Raw genomic sequence first — 15,502 nt, 5'->3', positions numbered from 1 at the left:
CTTTGACAGTGTGCATCCAGTTTGTGAGCCAGCTAGCAACTCATCTTACAACGAATGGGTTTACATTCAAACTCACCTAATGGCCACTTACACACATCAAAATGAAATGCAATTGCACTGAGGAAGCCACTTTAACCCCATAACTCCAACTCTCTAAACTTATAGTTGTATAACAGTAGAGAAAGGAGAAATTCTCCAAAAAAGACGCACACTGGTTAACATGCAAACCAAGATACTGCAGTATCCATTCCTCTATGGTATAATGTACATGCAAGATAAATACAACCACTTGCAATTGCATGGTAGGAGCCAGTTAATTGAGCCTCAATCACTTGTAGGGATGCAGGGAAAAACTCTTTTTAATGGTACTTGGGATGCAAAGAGCAGCTGGCAGTCCAAGTTGCTTACATAGAGAAGACAGTAATATATCATATGATCACAGAAAGAGATACCTCATACTTTTGAAAAAAATAAAAAAATAAAAATGAGAAAGGCTCAGATATATCTGAACAAACATGAAGTAAAACATATACTTGTATATACTTTTCAGCATTACATCTATTCAATGTACCACAATAGACAGATTATACAAAGAAAACTATAGCTGCAAGTCCTCATCTCTCGCATTTTGTCTAGCTTTTATTAAAAAAAAATCCATGTTTTGGACCTTTTTTTGGTAACTGGATAGTTCTGGTCAATATAGGCCTTCAGTGTAGCTGCCAACTCCTCCTGCACTTGGCTGATTATGTCCTTCTGTAGGAGGCCTGGTCGATCTGCAAAGTAACATGAATCAGAAAGAAAATGTGAATTGTCATACAGCATCCTTCACTTAATTCTATCAAAGTAAGCATTATATCTAAACTTCAAAATAGTGTGTTTGTGGGTAGATCTACTACTATCAGTGACAGTTTGAATCTGAATCTCATGACAACACATCATGAAAACCCAAGAATTGTAAGCTACTTGTTTGTAAGCTTGTAGAATGATAGATCATCTGTAATAAATATCATAGTTTCATTCACTGAGTCTGACCCAAAGGTCTATTTATGTGTTCCTATATTGCTTGTTTAACAAAACTTCCAGAATATTCTCAAATAAGTAATGAAGCCACTCAATTGATTTTCATTTGAACAAATCCAAAGCCACTAAGGTCAAAAAACCTGAGCGTGATCGCCAGCAATACCAGAATGGTATAGCATATTCACGCCCATCAGTTGCACAAGTGTGGAAGGGGCAGGCTATTGCAAATGCTAATCAACCACATAGTGTAACAGGAAATCAGGAGTACATGCAGAGGGGCGGGCATTTACAAAATGCAATGGCGAACAACAGTTCTGTATACTCGGTTCAGCAGGATGTTACAGAATTACAGGACAGTAGTTTTGATGCTCCCAATAACCAGTATGAGGGTCCGAGAAGAAGCAAACGTATACAAAACCGGAATGGTCAACAGAATCTTACCAACAATCAACAAAACAATAATTATCAGGGTTTTTCAAGGGGAGGTCAGCAAAACAGATGGAACCAGAGGAAAAAGTGCAACAAATGGAAGTAATGGAGAATTTGGATAACGACACTGCAGAACTGCCAGCTATAATTTTGAATATGGAAGGTGACTTTTTTGTTTATAACTTCTCTACATTGGATATTTCTGTTGAGATGGCTAACACCTTAGCTAAAGGAATGACTTTTACACCAGCAAGGAGAATGGACATATCTAACAGCATTCTTGATTTGAAAATGTATGTTAGGAAACTTAATTTAAAATTGTTATTGGGTAACAGTTGTACAATCACAAGCACAATATAGAATATCAGGTACATACAATCCCCCTTTGCACAATTTGTTACATACATTTGAAAAGATATGTCAATTGGACATGAGAACATACCAAAAGTGCGAAAAGACCATTGGTGAAGGACATCAAACAGGTACCAAGAAAACGAAAACCAGATGTCCTAAGCCAGGAAACACACCATAAGTTCCACACAGCAGGAAAGTGCACTTGTTGGATTTTGTAAAATCTTTTATTCATAAAACACCATAATTTAAAATCAAACGAACCAGGTTAAGTGCTTTCTTCCCCTGTACAACACTTAGGAGACATCCTCAGAACCAAATACACATTTCCATAGGATCAACATGGGAGTTCACAACACCAGGGACTGCAGCGGTGTGTTTCCTGGCTTACAACATACCAAAAGGAAAATAGATTCAGGGGTCATGAGTATAATTTAACTAAAGATGAGCAAGCATGGTTCAACTTGATAAGATCAGCTAAGGTACGTGTCATGAAGCCCGACAAAGGTGGAGGCCTTGTATTTATGGATTTGGATGACTATGAAACTAAAATAGAATTAATGTTAGCTTCTAGTTCATATCAGAAAGCATCCCTTAATGAATACAATACAGCTAATGAATGTATCAAAATCTACAATAATGATTTATTCATAGAGGGAAAGATAGATATAGACATGTACAACTACATGATAGTGTTAACAATAGTGGAACCCACAATGTTTGGGGTCCCCAAAATCCATAAATGTTTATTTGATCCTCCACTTAGACCTATAGTTGATGGCAGGAATTCTGTCACATATGCATGTGCTAAAGTGATAGACAATATACTTAAAAAATATGTAACAGCAGAAGAAGTAATATGTAAAGATTCATGGTCATTCTTGCAAAAAATTAATGAATTGAAGTATGACGAACAGTACAACTTCCTTACAGTCGACGTAAAGGACTTATATACGTCACTACCGCAAGCACTGGGCATAGAGTGGGTTAGTCAATACCACAAGCATCGGGCATAGAGTGGGTCAGTACAACTTCCTTACAGTCGACATAAAGGACTTATATACGTCAATACCACAAGCACTGGGCATAGAGTGGGTTAGTACAACTTCCTTACAGTCGACGTAAAGGACTTATATACGTCAATACCACAAGCATTGGGCATAGAGTGGGTTAAGTCAATACCACAAGCATCGGGCATAGAGTGGGTCAGTACAACTTCCTTACAGTCGACGTAAAGGACTTATATACGTCAACACCACAAGCATTGGGCATAGAGTGGGTCAGTACAACTTCTTACAGTCGACGTAAAGGACTTATATACGTCAATACCACAAGCATTGGGCATAGAGTGGCTTAGTCAATTACTAAGGAAGAAAGGGGCTCCCCAGAATGACATCAATCTACTGGAAGAACTTCTAGACATAGTTCTATCCCACAATTACATTTATTTTAAAGGAAACTATTACCTGCAAAGAAGCGGACTAGCCATGGGTTCCCCCTGTGGCTCTAGCTTCACGAATTTGGTTATGAGTTACTGGGAACATCAATTTGTACTCAATAAGGAAGGAATAGCCTCAAAAATAATTTATTTTACACGCTATTTGGATGACATCTTTTTACTAATAAAAGGGAAACATGAAGAGGCAAAAAAACTCATTGATTATTTTAATGAGACTGCAGACTTCTTAGTGTTTACATATAATTTTGACCCAAATGAAGTAGCATTTTTAGATGTCCAACTTACCAAAAATTATGGTGAAAAGAGATACCAAGCAAAAATGTATAGAAAACCATCTTATTCAAACACATTCTTGCACTATATAAGTGCACACCCTTACCACCAAAAAAGATCGGTGGTAAAGGGCCAATTAGTAAGGGCTGCCAGAATGGTGTCTACAGCTGAGGACTTCCATAGTGAGTGCCAGTTTTTGAAAAAATAATTCACAAAAAGAGCATACCCGAGTACTTTGACTGACAAACTAATAGAAGAAGTTGTGGAGAAAAGAATTAATGGTGTGTACTTACCCAATCTGAGTATACAACACCCTACTGGGTTGAATGATTGAATGAATATTCTATGAATGATAGTCAGGTTGATATGGAAAATCAGGTCCAGGACACAATCATTGGGACAGGTACGAACCAAACTGATTTCACAATGAGCTATATTACAACTTTTAACCTCGACTATCATCACATAAAAAACATACTGATAAAAAACTGGAATATTCTGTTAGAGGACAAACTAATAGATGACAAATTGGGTACAGAACCAAGATTCATTACTAGGAAGGGCAGAACACTCAAGAATATATTTGAAGGTGAGTGCAGGATCCAATCATATGCAATAGGGATGAAACAATGTGGTAGTTGCTCCTACTGCAAATACATTAATGTAGGTGCATCACTGCAAATAAACAGCACACATTTGAGTAACAGAAGAAAAGTTAATTGCAATTCCAAAATGAACGTATATGTGGCTAAATAACAAAATTGTGATTCATTCTATGTCGGTAAAACCAAACGTAGAATGAGAGACCGCATATACGAACATATATACTGTATTAATACACACAAACTGGACAATGCTTTAGCAAAGCATATAGAACAATATCCAGAACATGCATTTAAATTCTGGATACTTGATCAAGTGGACAGTAATCCAAGTGGGGGGGGGGGGTATTCACCCTGTTATTAGGAAAACTTGGAATTGTTCTGGTAAATTCGTGTCAATGCTTATAACTTTCCAGGACTGAATGACATGTGTTCTATCATATGTTGTTTAAAACTGAAAAGTCTAATGAGATGAAATACTGTAGTAACAACATTATAGAAATTATGTTTTACTTATTAATTTTTCACTTGAAAATGTTTATAATGTAAGGTTAGATAAATGAGGAGACTCTTTACATTTTCACACAATTTTTGTATATGATTTTCATCATATTGCTGCTGCGATAAATGTATTCACTTGCTTGTTAAATAAGGCAGTTTTAAAGAACAGGAAAATGCATATTATGTTCACAATGCTATTTTAACTACTGTTCCTTTAAATTTTAAGATGGAGAGACAGCTGATTTCAATCATGGTTAAACAGGACTATTTAAACTTGATTTTTGTAAATGTTAGTATCTGATGAAGTTCAAAGAAGTATTTGGACAAAAAGCGCTTCATTAAACGTTGTGGATTCAGTCTTCAGTGAAGCTGGCAGTTGTTTTTGTTTTAATTTCTTAGTTTTTTGTATCTTGGATTTTGTAGTAATGAAGCTAAATAGTCTGGGAGGAGTATCAAGGATGATAACCAGGATAATACATGGGTCAGTAGGTCGGTAGCATGGGCACAGTGTCACTAAATGCTTTCTTGACTATGGCTGAGGTCATTCATGTCTTTTACAAGCTCCTGTCCTAATGTCATCTTTTGTGTAAATGCTTGTTAGCTGGAGAAATTAAGTGATTCTTTGTAGACCTTTTACTGTCACAATCTGGATCACACAGACAAAAGTAAATAAGAATGTATTAATATAAGGGTATTTTGGTATAATAAAGAAAAAACCCACACAGATGCAGCAAAAAACATACAGACTCTATAGAATATCCAGAGATCAGGAATGAATCCCAAATTCTGCTGCTGTGATACAGAGATCTTTGAAATTAATTACTATGCTGTCATCAACCAGTAGGGTTCTGTTTAGTATGCTTTTCCCATTATATATAAAACTAAATGGCTTTTATACTCCTCAGCAATAGTCACTAACCTGCTTACATCTCACTTAACATTATGCTGAATTCATACTGCAGTTAAATATTAAACTGCACGGCTTGTTTCTTCTGAGCTGAGAGTTTGATTCAACTACCTGAACTTCTCTGATGTCAGTTTATCTTCTTTATCATTGTGATATTTATTTCATGAAATTTTCTTCTTGTCTGATATATCAATAAAATTAATACACTATCTATGCTTTACAAACTTCTTACTTACTGTGTAACCTCTGTAACCTTCTGACTATAACTGAAAGTTTATTTCTCTGCATGTGTGACAGCTGCCAGATAAATCAAAATGTCAAAAATTGTCAAGTATTATTAATGGAAATGCATTGTTGGGTTGGAGGAGTTGTATTGCAAATCATCTTCCCCCCGCACCACAAACTATGTAACTTACCCCAGGAAATTGTTTGTATTGTAATTGTACTTTATTTATTTATTTATTTATTTTATTTATTTATTTATTTGCAGTTGATTTACCAGGATAGTCCATTGGGCAAAGAAAAATTTATACAAAATGGTAGATAATAGTCATGGGAGAAAGCTCCACACCACACAGAATTTTAATGTGAAGTAAAGGAGTTTTGCAGCAGGAACGTAGTACCTTAAGGGAGGTGAAACAGAGGAACAAGCTTTGTTAGATAAAAAGTAGTCCTGTAAGCATATTGGGTGAAGGATGATGTATATTTATGAGGGGGGTGGGCAAGAGAAAATCATTATTGGATTAGAGATGTGGTGAGCTGTTTTTGAGAAAGGTTACAGGATAGTAAGTGTTTACCTGGGGATAAGATGGTTTATGAATTTCCAGTAGGTTTTGATTGTTGGACCTAAGACTCTGTTTGGTAGGTGCATTTTAAAGGCAGAAGAGAGGGAGGGGGAAAAGAGAGGGTTGCTAAGGTCAGCTGTATATAGATGAGATGATTAGATAGTTCGAGAGCCATTTTTTTTTCAGACAGAGACAGGATCTATGGCTATTTCATGATTAAGCAATTTTGTTATAACAGGAGGAGAGTTGGTTTTTTTTGAGTGATATCTGAATGTTAGACAATCTAGTAAGATACCAATTCTGACGGTAAAAGCATTCTAGGCTTCAATTACCAGTTCCAAGGGTGAGTTGTCTTGGCTGGTGAAGAGGTGGCAGAGCAGATAATGGTAGAATCATCTGCGTATTGGATGATATTAGCATGGAATAATTGATTGGAAATCATTGATGAGTGGGGTACTAAGGAATGAGGAAGTGGCCTTCTTCCAAATTATTAGCTCTGTTAGATAAATAATAAAAAAGGGAAAACCAATATGGAGGATGATCCCGAGCTCTGTTTACAGTCTCAAAAAGGACAGGAAACCATGCTGTGTAGGGGTTAAGAGGTTATTTTCTAACAGATGTGGAAGGAGTTGAAAGCTGGATGCACGGGACAAGATAGCAATAAGTTGTTGATGTTACAATTGTTACCTCCTTATGGAATTCATGGATGAAGCGGGTTAATTAGAATGCTAATGGGATGCGCGTTGGTGCAGGGCTTCAGTTTCTGAAAAGTTTTTATGGTGGAAGTGGGTATTTTGAATAGTGGATGTGGTGGAAGATGGACAGTGAGATGAAGAGAATGAGGAGATAGAGGAATTAAGGGGAGGGTTTGTTTGAGAGAGGTAGGATGAGGATGTGAGTTTGCTGATAGAGTCAATGAAAAAGGAGTTGAACTGTGTAGCAGATCTAAGTCTCTGGGCTTTGGGTCTGGGTTTTCTTTGAGGTTGGTTTTGTTGTTGTTTTTGGTGTGAAGAAGTATTTCTTGTCTAGAGAGAGATAGCTTTTTTTACTTTGTAGGAGGGTTTTTTTTGTTATGTTGTTCTGTTTGGGGTTTTTTTTTTAAGATAGAGTCCCCAAGCTTTGTTTCTTGAGAATTGAGTATTTCTAAGAAGGTAGAGTTAAGTGAGTAAACTGCCTCTCTAGTAGGTGTCTTTAGGATATTCCAGTTGATTGTTTTCAGAGAATGTATGAAGGTTGAAGGGTTGAAGAGTACCACTGTCTGAGAAATAGTTTTTGATGGGTGTGTTATAGTATTGATTAGTTGAGAGAAATTATATAGGTTGATATTACAAATGTATTTGTGTTTATTAATCTGTACTGTACTCAACAGTTACTGATATTTGTCAGCAAATTATCTTACAACCTGTTTCTCTAGCAATAAGAAAGCACCTGTTCTCTGTTGTATGCATGCCTAGTAAATAATCTCATGTAAAAAAAAATAAATGTATGTAAAAATTATAGCTCAGCTTACTGACTATATACAACCTATATTTTAAAATAGATTATAAGATTATTCTTACAGCTACACAACTACACATGCAAACTGACTGCCAATGTGACTTATGATCTATTATATATATATATATATATATATATATATATATATATATATATACTAATATTAAGATAGACATACTTCAGACAAAAGGGAGTACTCTGAGCCACAGTGAAATCCAGTTTTCACACATTCACTCTCACTGTTTCAAGACTTGCACTTCCTAAAAATGGAATTCAAAATGGTGGCCATTTAAACCATAACACTATGCTATGTAGGTTAGCAGCTATGAGCTACAATGCATCATTGGACTCTTATAGTGAGAGACATATGTGAGAATTAGGCTAAAACAAGGCTGTTATAATCCAGGTGCTTATCCACAGGCACAGCTATTATAAAAGAAACTGAACCTTCCACTGACACATACATATCAATCACCACAGAACTGCTTCAGTAACCAACAGCTTTAAAAGCTGTAACACACCTCCTACCACCAGAGAAATGGCAATCAGAAGTGAAGTATAGATCTAATCACCAACAAATGTAAAAACTGTAACATGCCACCAAGCCTTTTATTAAACTATAGTGATAACATAGTGGCAGCTAGAACTCCTCACTTATTACAGATTATTATGGTTCTTTTTTGTTTGATCACACCCCATTATGTTTTCTTGAAATAAATGTCAAGATTTACCTCTTGAGTGAATTTATTGACACAAGTTTCTTGACATAACAGATAATTATGACTAGATCACCACACATAATCAAATTATTATGTGTTTTGAATACAATGTCACCTCAAGAGAGAGTGGGGCAAAGCAAAGCTCAGTGTTGCAAATACACAATAAATAATTATGAGTAGAGATACATCAGCTCTACATATTACAAGTTACGAAAAAGAACTATAGGAGTGCACAGATGTGAAAGGCAGAAAATGTACTTCAGCAACACAATAAATGGACAGAAACAAACAGTCCATCTGATAAATGAATGAATGGTTTAAATGCTGTTAAGACACTTTACTCCACCATATTTAGTTTTGGCTGAAAACGATGTGCATTGTTAAGAGTACAATGCTAAAGCAAAAGTGTCAGAATTAATTTCTTCAAGGAGAATTATTTCAGATATTATTTCTATGCAAGCTAGGGCAGAAAGAATATTTGAGTTCTGTGAAAAATTATTTCAGACATCATGTTAAAACTGCTTATTGCAAATCTAGATAAGAAGGTACAGCACTGTTTTGTTTGTTATAAACAAAGGGGTATCATCGAGCATTGTCTAACTATGGGAAGAGCTACAAACATTCTAGAAACAGTCTGTCATTGTGTTTTGACCTTGTTTTAATTACAAATTTTGTATGACTAGAATACTGTCAAGTCTACGGAAGATTATTGAATTGTCAAGTGCATGAAAGATTACTGAATGTAAGAACATGAAAGGTAATTGGCATGAGATGAGAATTTTCTAGAAATGTAACAGTCCCAGCTGTCATTCAGATGTTGATTGTGTGATGTAACGGCATGTAGTCTGCTATTATTAGATGTGCATGTTGTGCAAAATCAGTGTGCTGTTAATCCTATTCAGAATAGATATATTAGAGCAACATGATTTATAACTCAAGGTTTGATTTTGAGATGGACTCAGCAGGCAGTCAGACTTGCAACTGAAAGACTCTAGTAAATTATCTCATCTGCCTGCAGATTTATGACATAGCATGGTAGAGAGGGAGATAGGGAGGGAGACTTGTAGCAACTGAGAAGGAAAAAGGATCTATTCTAAAGTATTCATTACCAACTGATTGACTATATCCTTCTAGAATTGACAAAGAAATTGTTGAAGAAGGGTGACTGAAGCAGTAGACCTTATCTCATTTTTGTATGCGTGTTGCCAGAAGAAGAAACTAAAGAACTGGTGTCACCTCAGCATTTTATCTTCTTGTTATAAGGCGTGAATGGGGGCAGAGTTTATTTTTCAAATTGCATAGTTGTAATGAATCATGTTACCAAAGTTAACTTAGAAAGATGTTTTTTAAAAGAAAATTCCTTGCGCTTGAAACAATTAAATTAATGCTTTTCAGACTTAGTAGGTATTAATAACCTGATGAAGTAATCACTGGTATTTGAATGGCAAGAGTTTCTAACAGAAAATAAAAATCTACAAATAGACTAATGAATGTAAATTTATAGGATTATTAAAGTAATTTTAATTGTGTTCTACTCAGACAGGGCTTTTCCAGTCAAACTAGAGTGAAAAGCAATAGTATGTTGTTTTGTCAGTGAATTTTTTTATTGTGATGACAAAGAAAATTCCAGGTCTACTTTTTGCAGTGCAACTAGTATACAGATGGCTAAAGTCTTAAATCAGTAGTACATATGACTGCATCACATTGTATCTGTTACTCAGAGTTGCCCAATGAAGTCAGACAAAAGTAAAATGTATCATAAATTAAGATCAAATGACTTTACTGAGACTAGCAGTGTTTTCCACATTTCTAAAGTCAAGATAATCTGTTTTCTGTAAAACAAAATCAATTTCAAGAGAAAGTATGTCATGCGATTTAAATTTCATAAAAAATATTTCACTGAATAATAATTGTGCATGGTCTTCTCTGTGAGCAGTAATTGATTTATCTCAGGCAGTTATATGTAGTGTCTTCATCTCTAAGTGAACTTATTTCCCCCAGATAAAATAAAGATAACTGTTGTGTTTCCAAAAAAGCACAAGAAATATGCAATGGAGGTTACAACTGGAAACTTAGATTGCATGCCATGCAGTTCAGAAAGAAAATCTATCTTTTTTTCTGTGTAGCTTTTCAGTGACTAAAAACTGACTCTCCTGATAGTAATATGGCAACCAGAAACTCAGCTTGTATGCCATGACCTTCAAGAAACATTAATAGCTACTTGCCCAGCAAACAGAGAGAGAAAATTATCTATGATGTCCTTTTCTGTTTTTTTTTTCCTTTGGTAAAAACTAAATGCAATTTTCATAAGTTCTTGTGTAGAAACATTTAATAACATAATAAATTCCAGATGTATTGTTATACTGCTTACTTACTAAATGGGTTGTCTAATATGATGGTTCAATGGTTTCCAACAATGTTTCTGATACATTTTAGATTTTACATTTTAAAGGTGAAAATAATATTACTGGGAATTAGTAAGAAAAGTGACTGTTCTAGCATGTTGTTTTTTCTAGAATACCAGGCTTGATTTCTTACACTTCCATCATCTACTGTGCAGACTTCCAAGCTGTTGTGTATTATTTTCTTTGGATACAAAAATAAAAGTAAGGGGAAATGACCAGTAATGATATGCAAATTACTGTTAAAACATGACATTACATGTGAAGTAAACTGTTTTAATATGTAAACTATTATAAAATTAAAGGTAATATTATCACAACTATGAGACATTGCTTATAGCATAAAGGTTTTATTTTAGAGTATGTGATTCACAACACAGGAATAATGACAATTATTGTATTTTTAAGTGCATATTGCATGACATTTGGAAGTTTGCTGATGTATTTCAGTAACACACTGATTATTTCCTGCATGATTTCCTAAACAGGACTTTTACAAGGTAGTTTTGCTTATACAAGTATAGCTCACTACCTTAACCCCGTATGTACTCATACATACTCAAAGGCATGGTACAGTTTGAATTTTGAAACTGTGAGGGATTACATTCCTAGCATGACAACTTGAGGTTTACATTTTGATGCAAATGCATTTTAGTTTATTTTATACAGCACTTCTTAAAGATGATGTGCAAAGGTTTTTCTATACCATTTCATTTTGCTATATGTATGCTCTCTCATCATGTAAAGTGAGCTTTCTGATGTTAAATATATAGTTTTTATGTTACTTACTTAAGTGGAACTATATTTATAAAGTTTAATAAAGTTATTTGTATTTTCTATGTGCTGAACAGCAGTTCAATTACTTTCTGAATCAGTGCCATGTGGCTCTGCATTCTGATGATATAATAGTAGGTAGGCATGTTTTTTGTACTTTGCAGCATATTTTCACACAAAGTAACAGAGAATGTAGCTCAGACAACAAATGGCTAAATATGGTATCTCTGCACTTTAAAATATTAAATCACAAAACGTGTCACCTCTCAGTCAAACTCCATGAAAAAAACTATTATTGTAACCTAAGGCACTATTTGCAAACAGCTCCTACTATTACAGCTAATAGAGCTAATCACCATTGTACAAAACATTAATCTTTTCCATTGCTGCATCACTTAGGCAGTGTCTCACAACACACCTAAAACAAAGTACCACTACTCCAAATTCAGAAGGGAATTTAAAATGTAGCTCTTAAAACAAGTCCAGTGTACCTGCTTCTCAAATGACTATGTCACCTAACTTTTAAGACTTTCCTTCTTCCTCTGCTCTCTATCTCTCTGTTTGCCCACTGACTTTGACATTATACTTATATGCAATGCAAATACCAATCATATTTTATTGTATTTTAGTTAGATGCATGCTGCAATACTTATCCTTTGTGTTAGATGAATGCTGCAGTACTTATCCTCTGTTATACTAACTTCAGACTTTTTGTATTTCTTAATCTCTGCCCTTATCCTAATAGCAGTCAACATTTTTCATATGAACTATGAAAATATATTCATCCAGGATGTGCCTGAAATTGGCCAGGTTTTATCAATGTACTACCTGGTATGCTAATATACATAAAATAAATACAGAGAATTATGACTGGGTCTTCGATCATAACCAGCTTATTATGTACTTCAGAATGCCAAAAAATTCACTTCAGGCGTGAAGCTGGAGAAGTGAATCTTGACATCCATATCATGAACACATAGTAACAGATTACGATTGGTGACCCAATCAAACTTTTTTGTAGTACGTGGAGTTTTTCTACACCATGTACTAACAGTTACAGGGAGAATAAAAGAGAAAAAAAAAAAAAGAAAAAGAAAAAAACTGTCGGAGAGTAAAGTGTTTTACCAGCTTTGAAAGTTGGCAAATCACTTAGCATTGTTAAACAGACAGCAGGATAACTCAACTTTTTTTGATTTAGAATTCTAGACAAATCCAAAAATAATGGGAGAACAAAGGATCAAATCAGTGACCATTATTCCCTATTATGAGACCTGTTCTTAATAACACTTAGACGTCATTAACAAGATTTTATTAAGCATACCCTAGGCATCATTAAGTTAAGGTCTTGCACTAGGAAAGTGTTTAACAAGATTTATTTTTTTCCCAATTTTGGAGTGTAATTGTGGCGCTCCATGCACTATAAATACATTCTTAGTAAAGTCCTTTGTACTTGACATACAATATAAAAACTCAGATGTCACCCTTTTGTAAATAACTATCATACTGTAACAAATTGTTGTCTACTATGGAGTAATCACTTTGCTACATCTTTGTTTTCATAAAAAAGCAATGTCTTTTATCTTCTCCTGTTAGGGGTCACCACAGTAGATGAACAGTCCACAGATTGATTGGCAGTGGAGTTTCTACAGTGTTGAGTTGCCAGTTCGGCACCCAACCTTCACAGAAGGCACACACACACACACACACACACACACACACACACACACATGCACCTACTGCATGTCCTTATAACTCACTCAACCACAGGTAGGACATGCAGACTCTGCACAGAAGGTGCTCCAGCTGAGAATGAAATTGGACAGATGTGCAAATTATTAAAAATGTTTTCTTTCCAGTACTAATCCCTTTGTGGTATAATATCCAAACTCACTATACAGTAGAGCTATTACTGAGGTGATTCAGACATCTGTACTTTCTCTCTAAAAGTGATCGATCAATCCATCAGTAGACAATGATTTATTAGTTTTATATTTGTTTTATTACACTGTATGCCAAGCACTATAAACCTCAGTAAGAATCTTAGCCTGTTCATCTTATGTTTGTTACCTTTCACTTGAATACAGCTGTATTTATTTTTTGATTTATTGTCTGACTAACTGTGCTGCATTCTGGTTACTTTAACAAAATCTGATGCAGACTACAGAAAACATGACTGTCCAAACTGTTTCTCCTCACAATTCCATCATTAGAAGGTGGGTCAGAATGAAATGGAATCAGGAAGTAATTGGACAGCTGCTCAGCATAAAGTACACAGAAACGCAAGTTTATTAAACTTAATAAGTTTAGGATCACTGAAGTAACTAAATTAAAAACTATACATTTTTAAATCAAGAAACCCACTTTTCATGATGGCATAATTACACCTAAACTAAATGGTAAAAAAAATTGCACATGAGAAGAAATGCTATGTGCCACCATAAAGTGACTTGCACAAGTTATGTCCTTTTATGGGATTTGAACCACTAAATTCAACTGTGAGGCTGTATAATTACAGGACTGTTAGAATTATTTGTAATACAGATTCAGGCATATTTAAGTTATGTTTTCTTAGGATGGCAGACATTAAAGAGGATCTTAAGCACCTGCAGTATTGCAAAAAAATAAGTATTTCTGAGTATCAAACAGTAAAGTAAATGTTTTTGTTTCTCTTCGGAAATGCAGTTAAGAGAAGGAAAGTGCTATTTTGTGTTATTGAAAAGGAGCCCTGGATATTACAAAATGCAGTTTATTTTGAAATGTATTTACTGCATGTCCACTGAAGACAAATCTGAGAGTGTTCTAATCTTTTTGTGAGGAATGATTCTTACAGACTGCATTCACTGACTCAAAAGAAAAATAATTATCATATAGATTATATGTTTCTACACTGATATTTTAGTGGGGCAAGCTAAAATACTAATAGGACATCTAATATAATCCTACATGAAAGGGTTATTAATTTGAAAATCTAGGTACACCAGACATTAACATTAAATATGCTGCATGATACAGTAACATACCAGATTTTAAAACAGTACTTTTATGAAAGGGGAAAAATATGCTGTTGTGAATTTAAAAGATTTTTTTTTTTTGCAGAAGTTATTTTAAATGACTCTAAGTCTTTCCTACTGTCATAACAAGAATCTCCTAAGTAAATTGGAAACAGTAGTAGATTTCATTAATTATAATTACAGAAAGGACAAACTTGTTTCAGTAATAGGCACAACAATTTTTAATATGCATTCACAAGGTACAGAGTATAAGACAAGGCAGGCTTGTCTTCAAAGCCATGTAACTACATAGAGAGTACAGGAAATGTTTCACTGACCTCAGAGTGTAATTAAACACATATTACAGAGTAATTGATAGATGATACAGACAGAAGGGTAAGAAGTTGCCATCGTTCCTGATTCTAGCCAAAGCTGAGTTTTATATCAGACTAATAAATAATGATGGAGAAGAGCAGAGGGTTATAATAAGAAACAGTTTCTGTTGTTTTATTCTTCATTAGCTAGAATTAGGTTACAAACAGGTAAACCAAGGTAAGCTTTTATATGTTTGAAGTATTATAGACTACATTTTGTATTGTTTTTGCAGTAAAGACGAAGCAGAAAATTCAGGTTATGTAAAATCAGAAGATTCACAGCTCGATACCTGGTTAAATAGTGACTGCTAATCTGATTGTCGTTGAATGCAATCTGTTTTTGTATTGTTGGATTATTTTCTTCAGTGTAATTTACATGGCTTTTCTATATGGTAAATTGAAAAGTATATTTTACTTGT

The 15,502-nt window shown here is 34.6% G+C and overlaps 1 protein-coding gene across 3 annotated transcripts in view; it reads right to left on the bottom strand.

Moving 5' to 3' along the window:
• LOC122791825 (nuclear receptor subfamily 1 group I member 3-like) overlaps nucleotides 1-15,502 on the bottom strand; it is a 386,827-nt gene that overhangs the window by 28,821 nt on the left and 342,504 nt on the right. For all 3 annotated transcript variants that reach the window (XM_044059782.1, XM_044059781.1, XR_006363206.1), the window contains one exon: nucleotides 668-773. In XM_044059782.1, the coding sequence (XP_043915717.1) occupies nucleotides 668-773 (106 nt within the window). The remainder of the gene's footprint in view (nucleotides 1-667; nucleotides 774-15,502) is intronic.

The sequence above is a fragment of the Protopterus annectens genome, chromosome 17.part0 (genome assembly GCF_019279795.1).
Source record: "Protopterus annectens isolate FY-2018-M chromosome 17.part0, PAN1.0, whole genome shotgun sequence".
Taxonomy (NCBI): domain Eukaryota; kingdom Metazoa; phylum Chordata; order Ceratodontiformes; family Protopteridae; genus Protopterus; species Protopterus annectens.
Note: the sequence above shows the minus strand (reverse complement) of the source record. Positions and strands in the feature narration are given on the sequence as shown.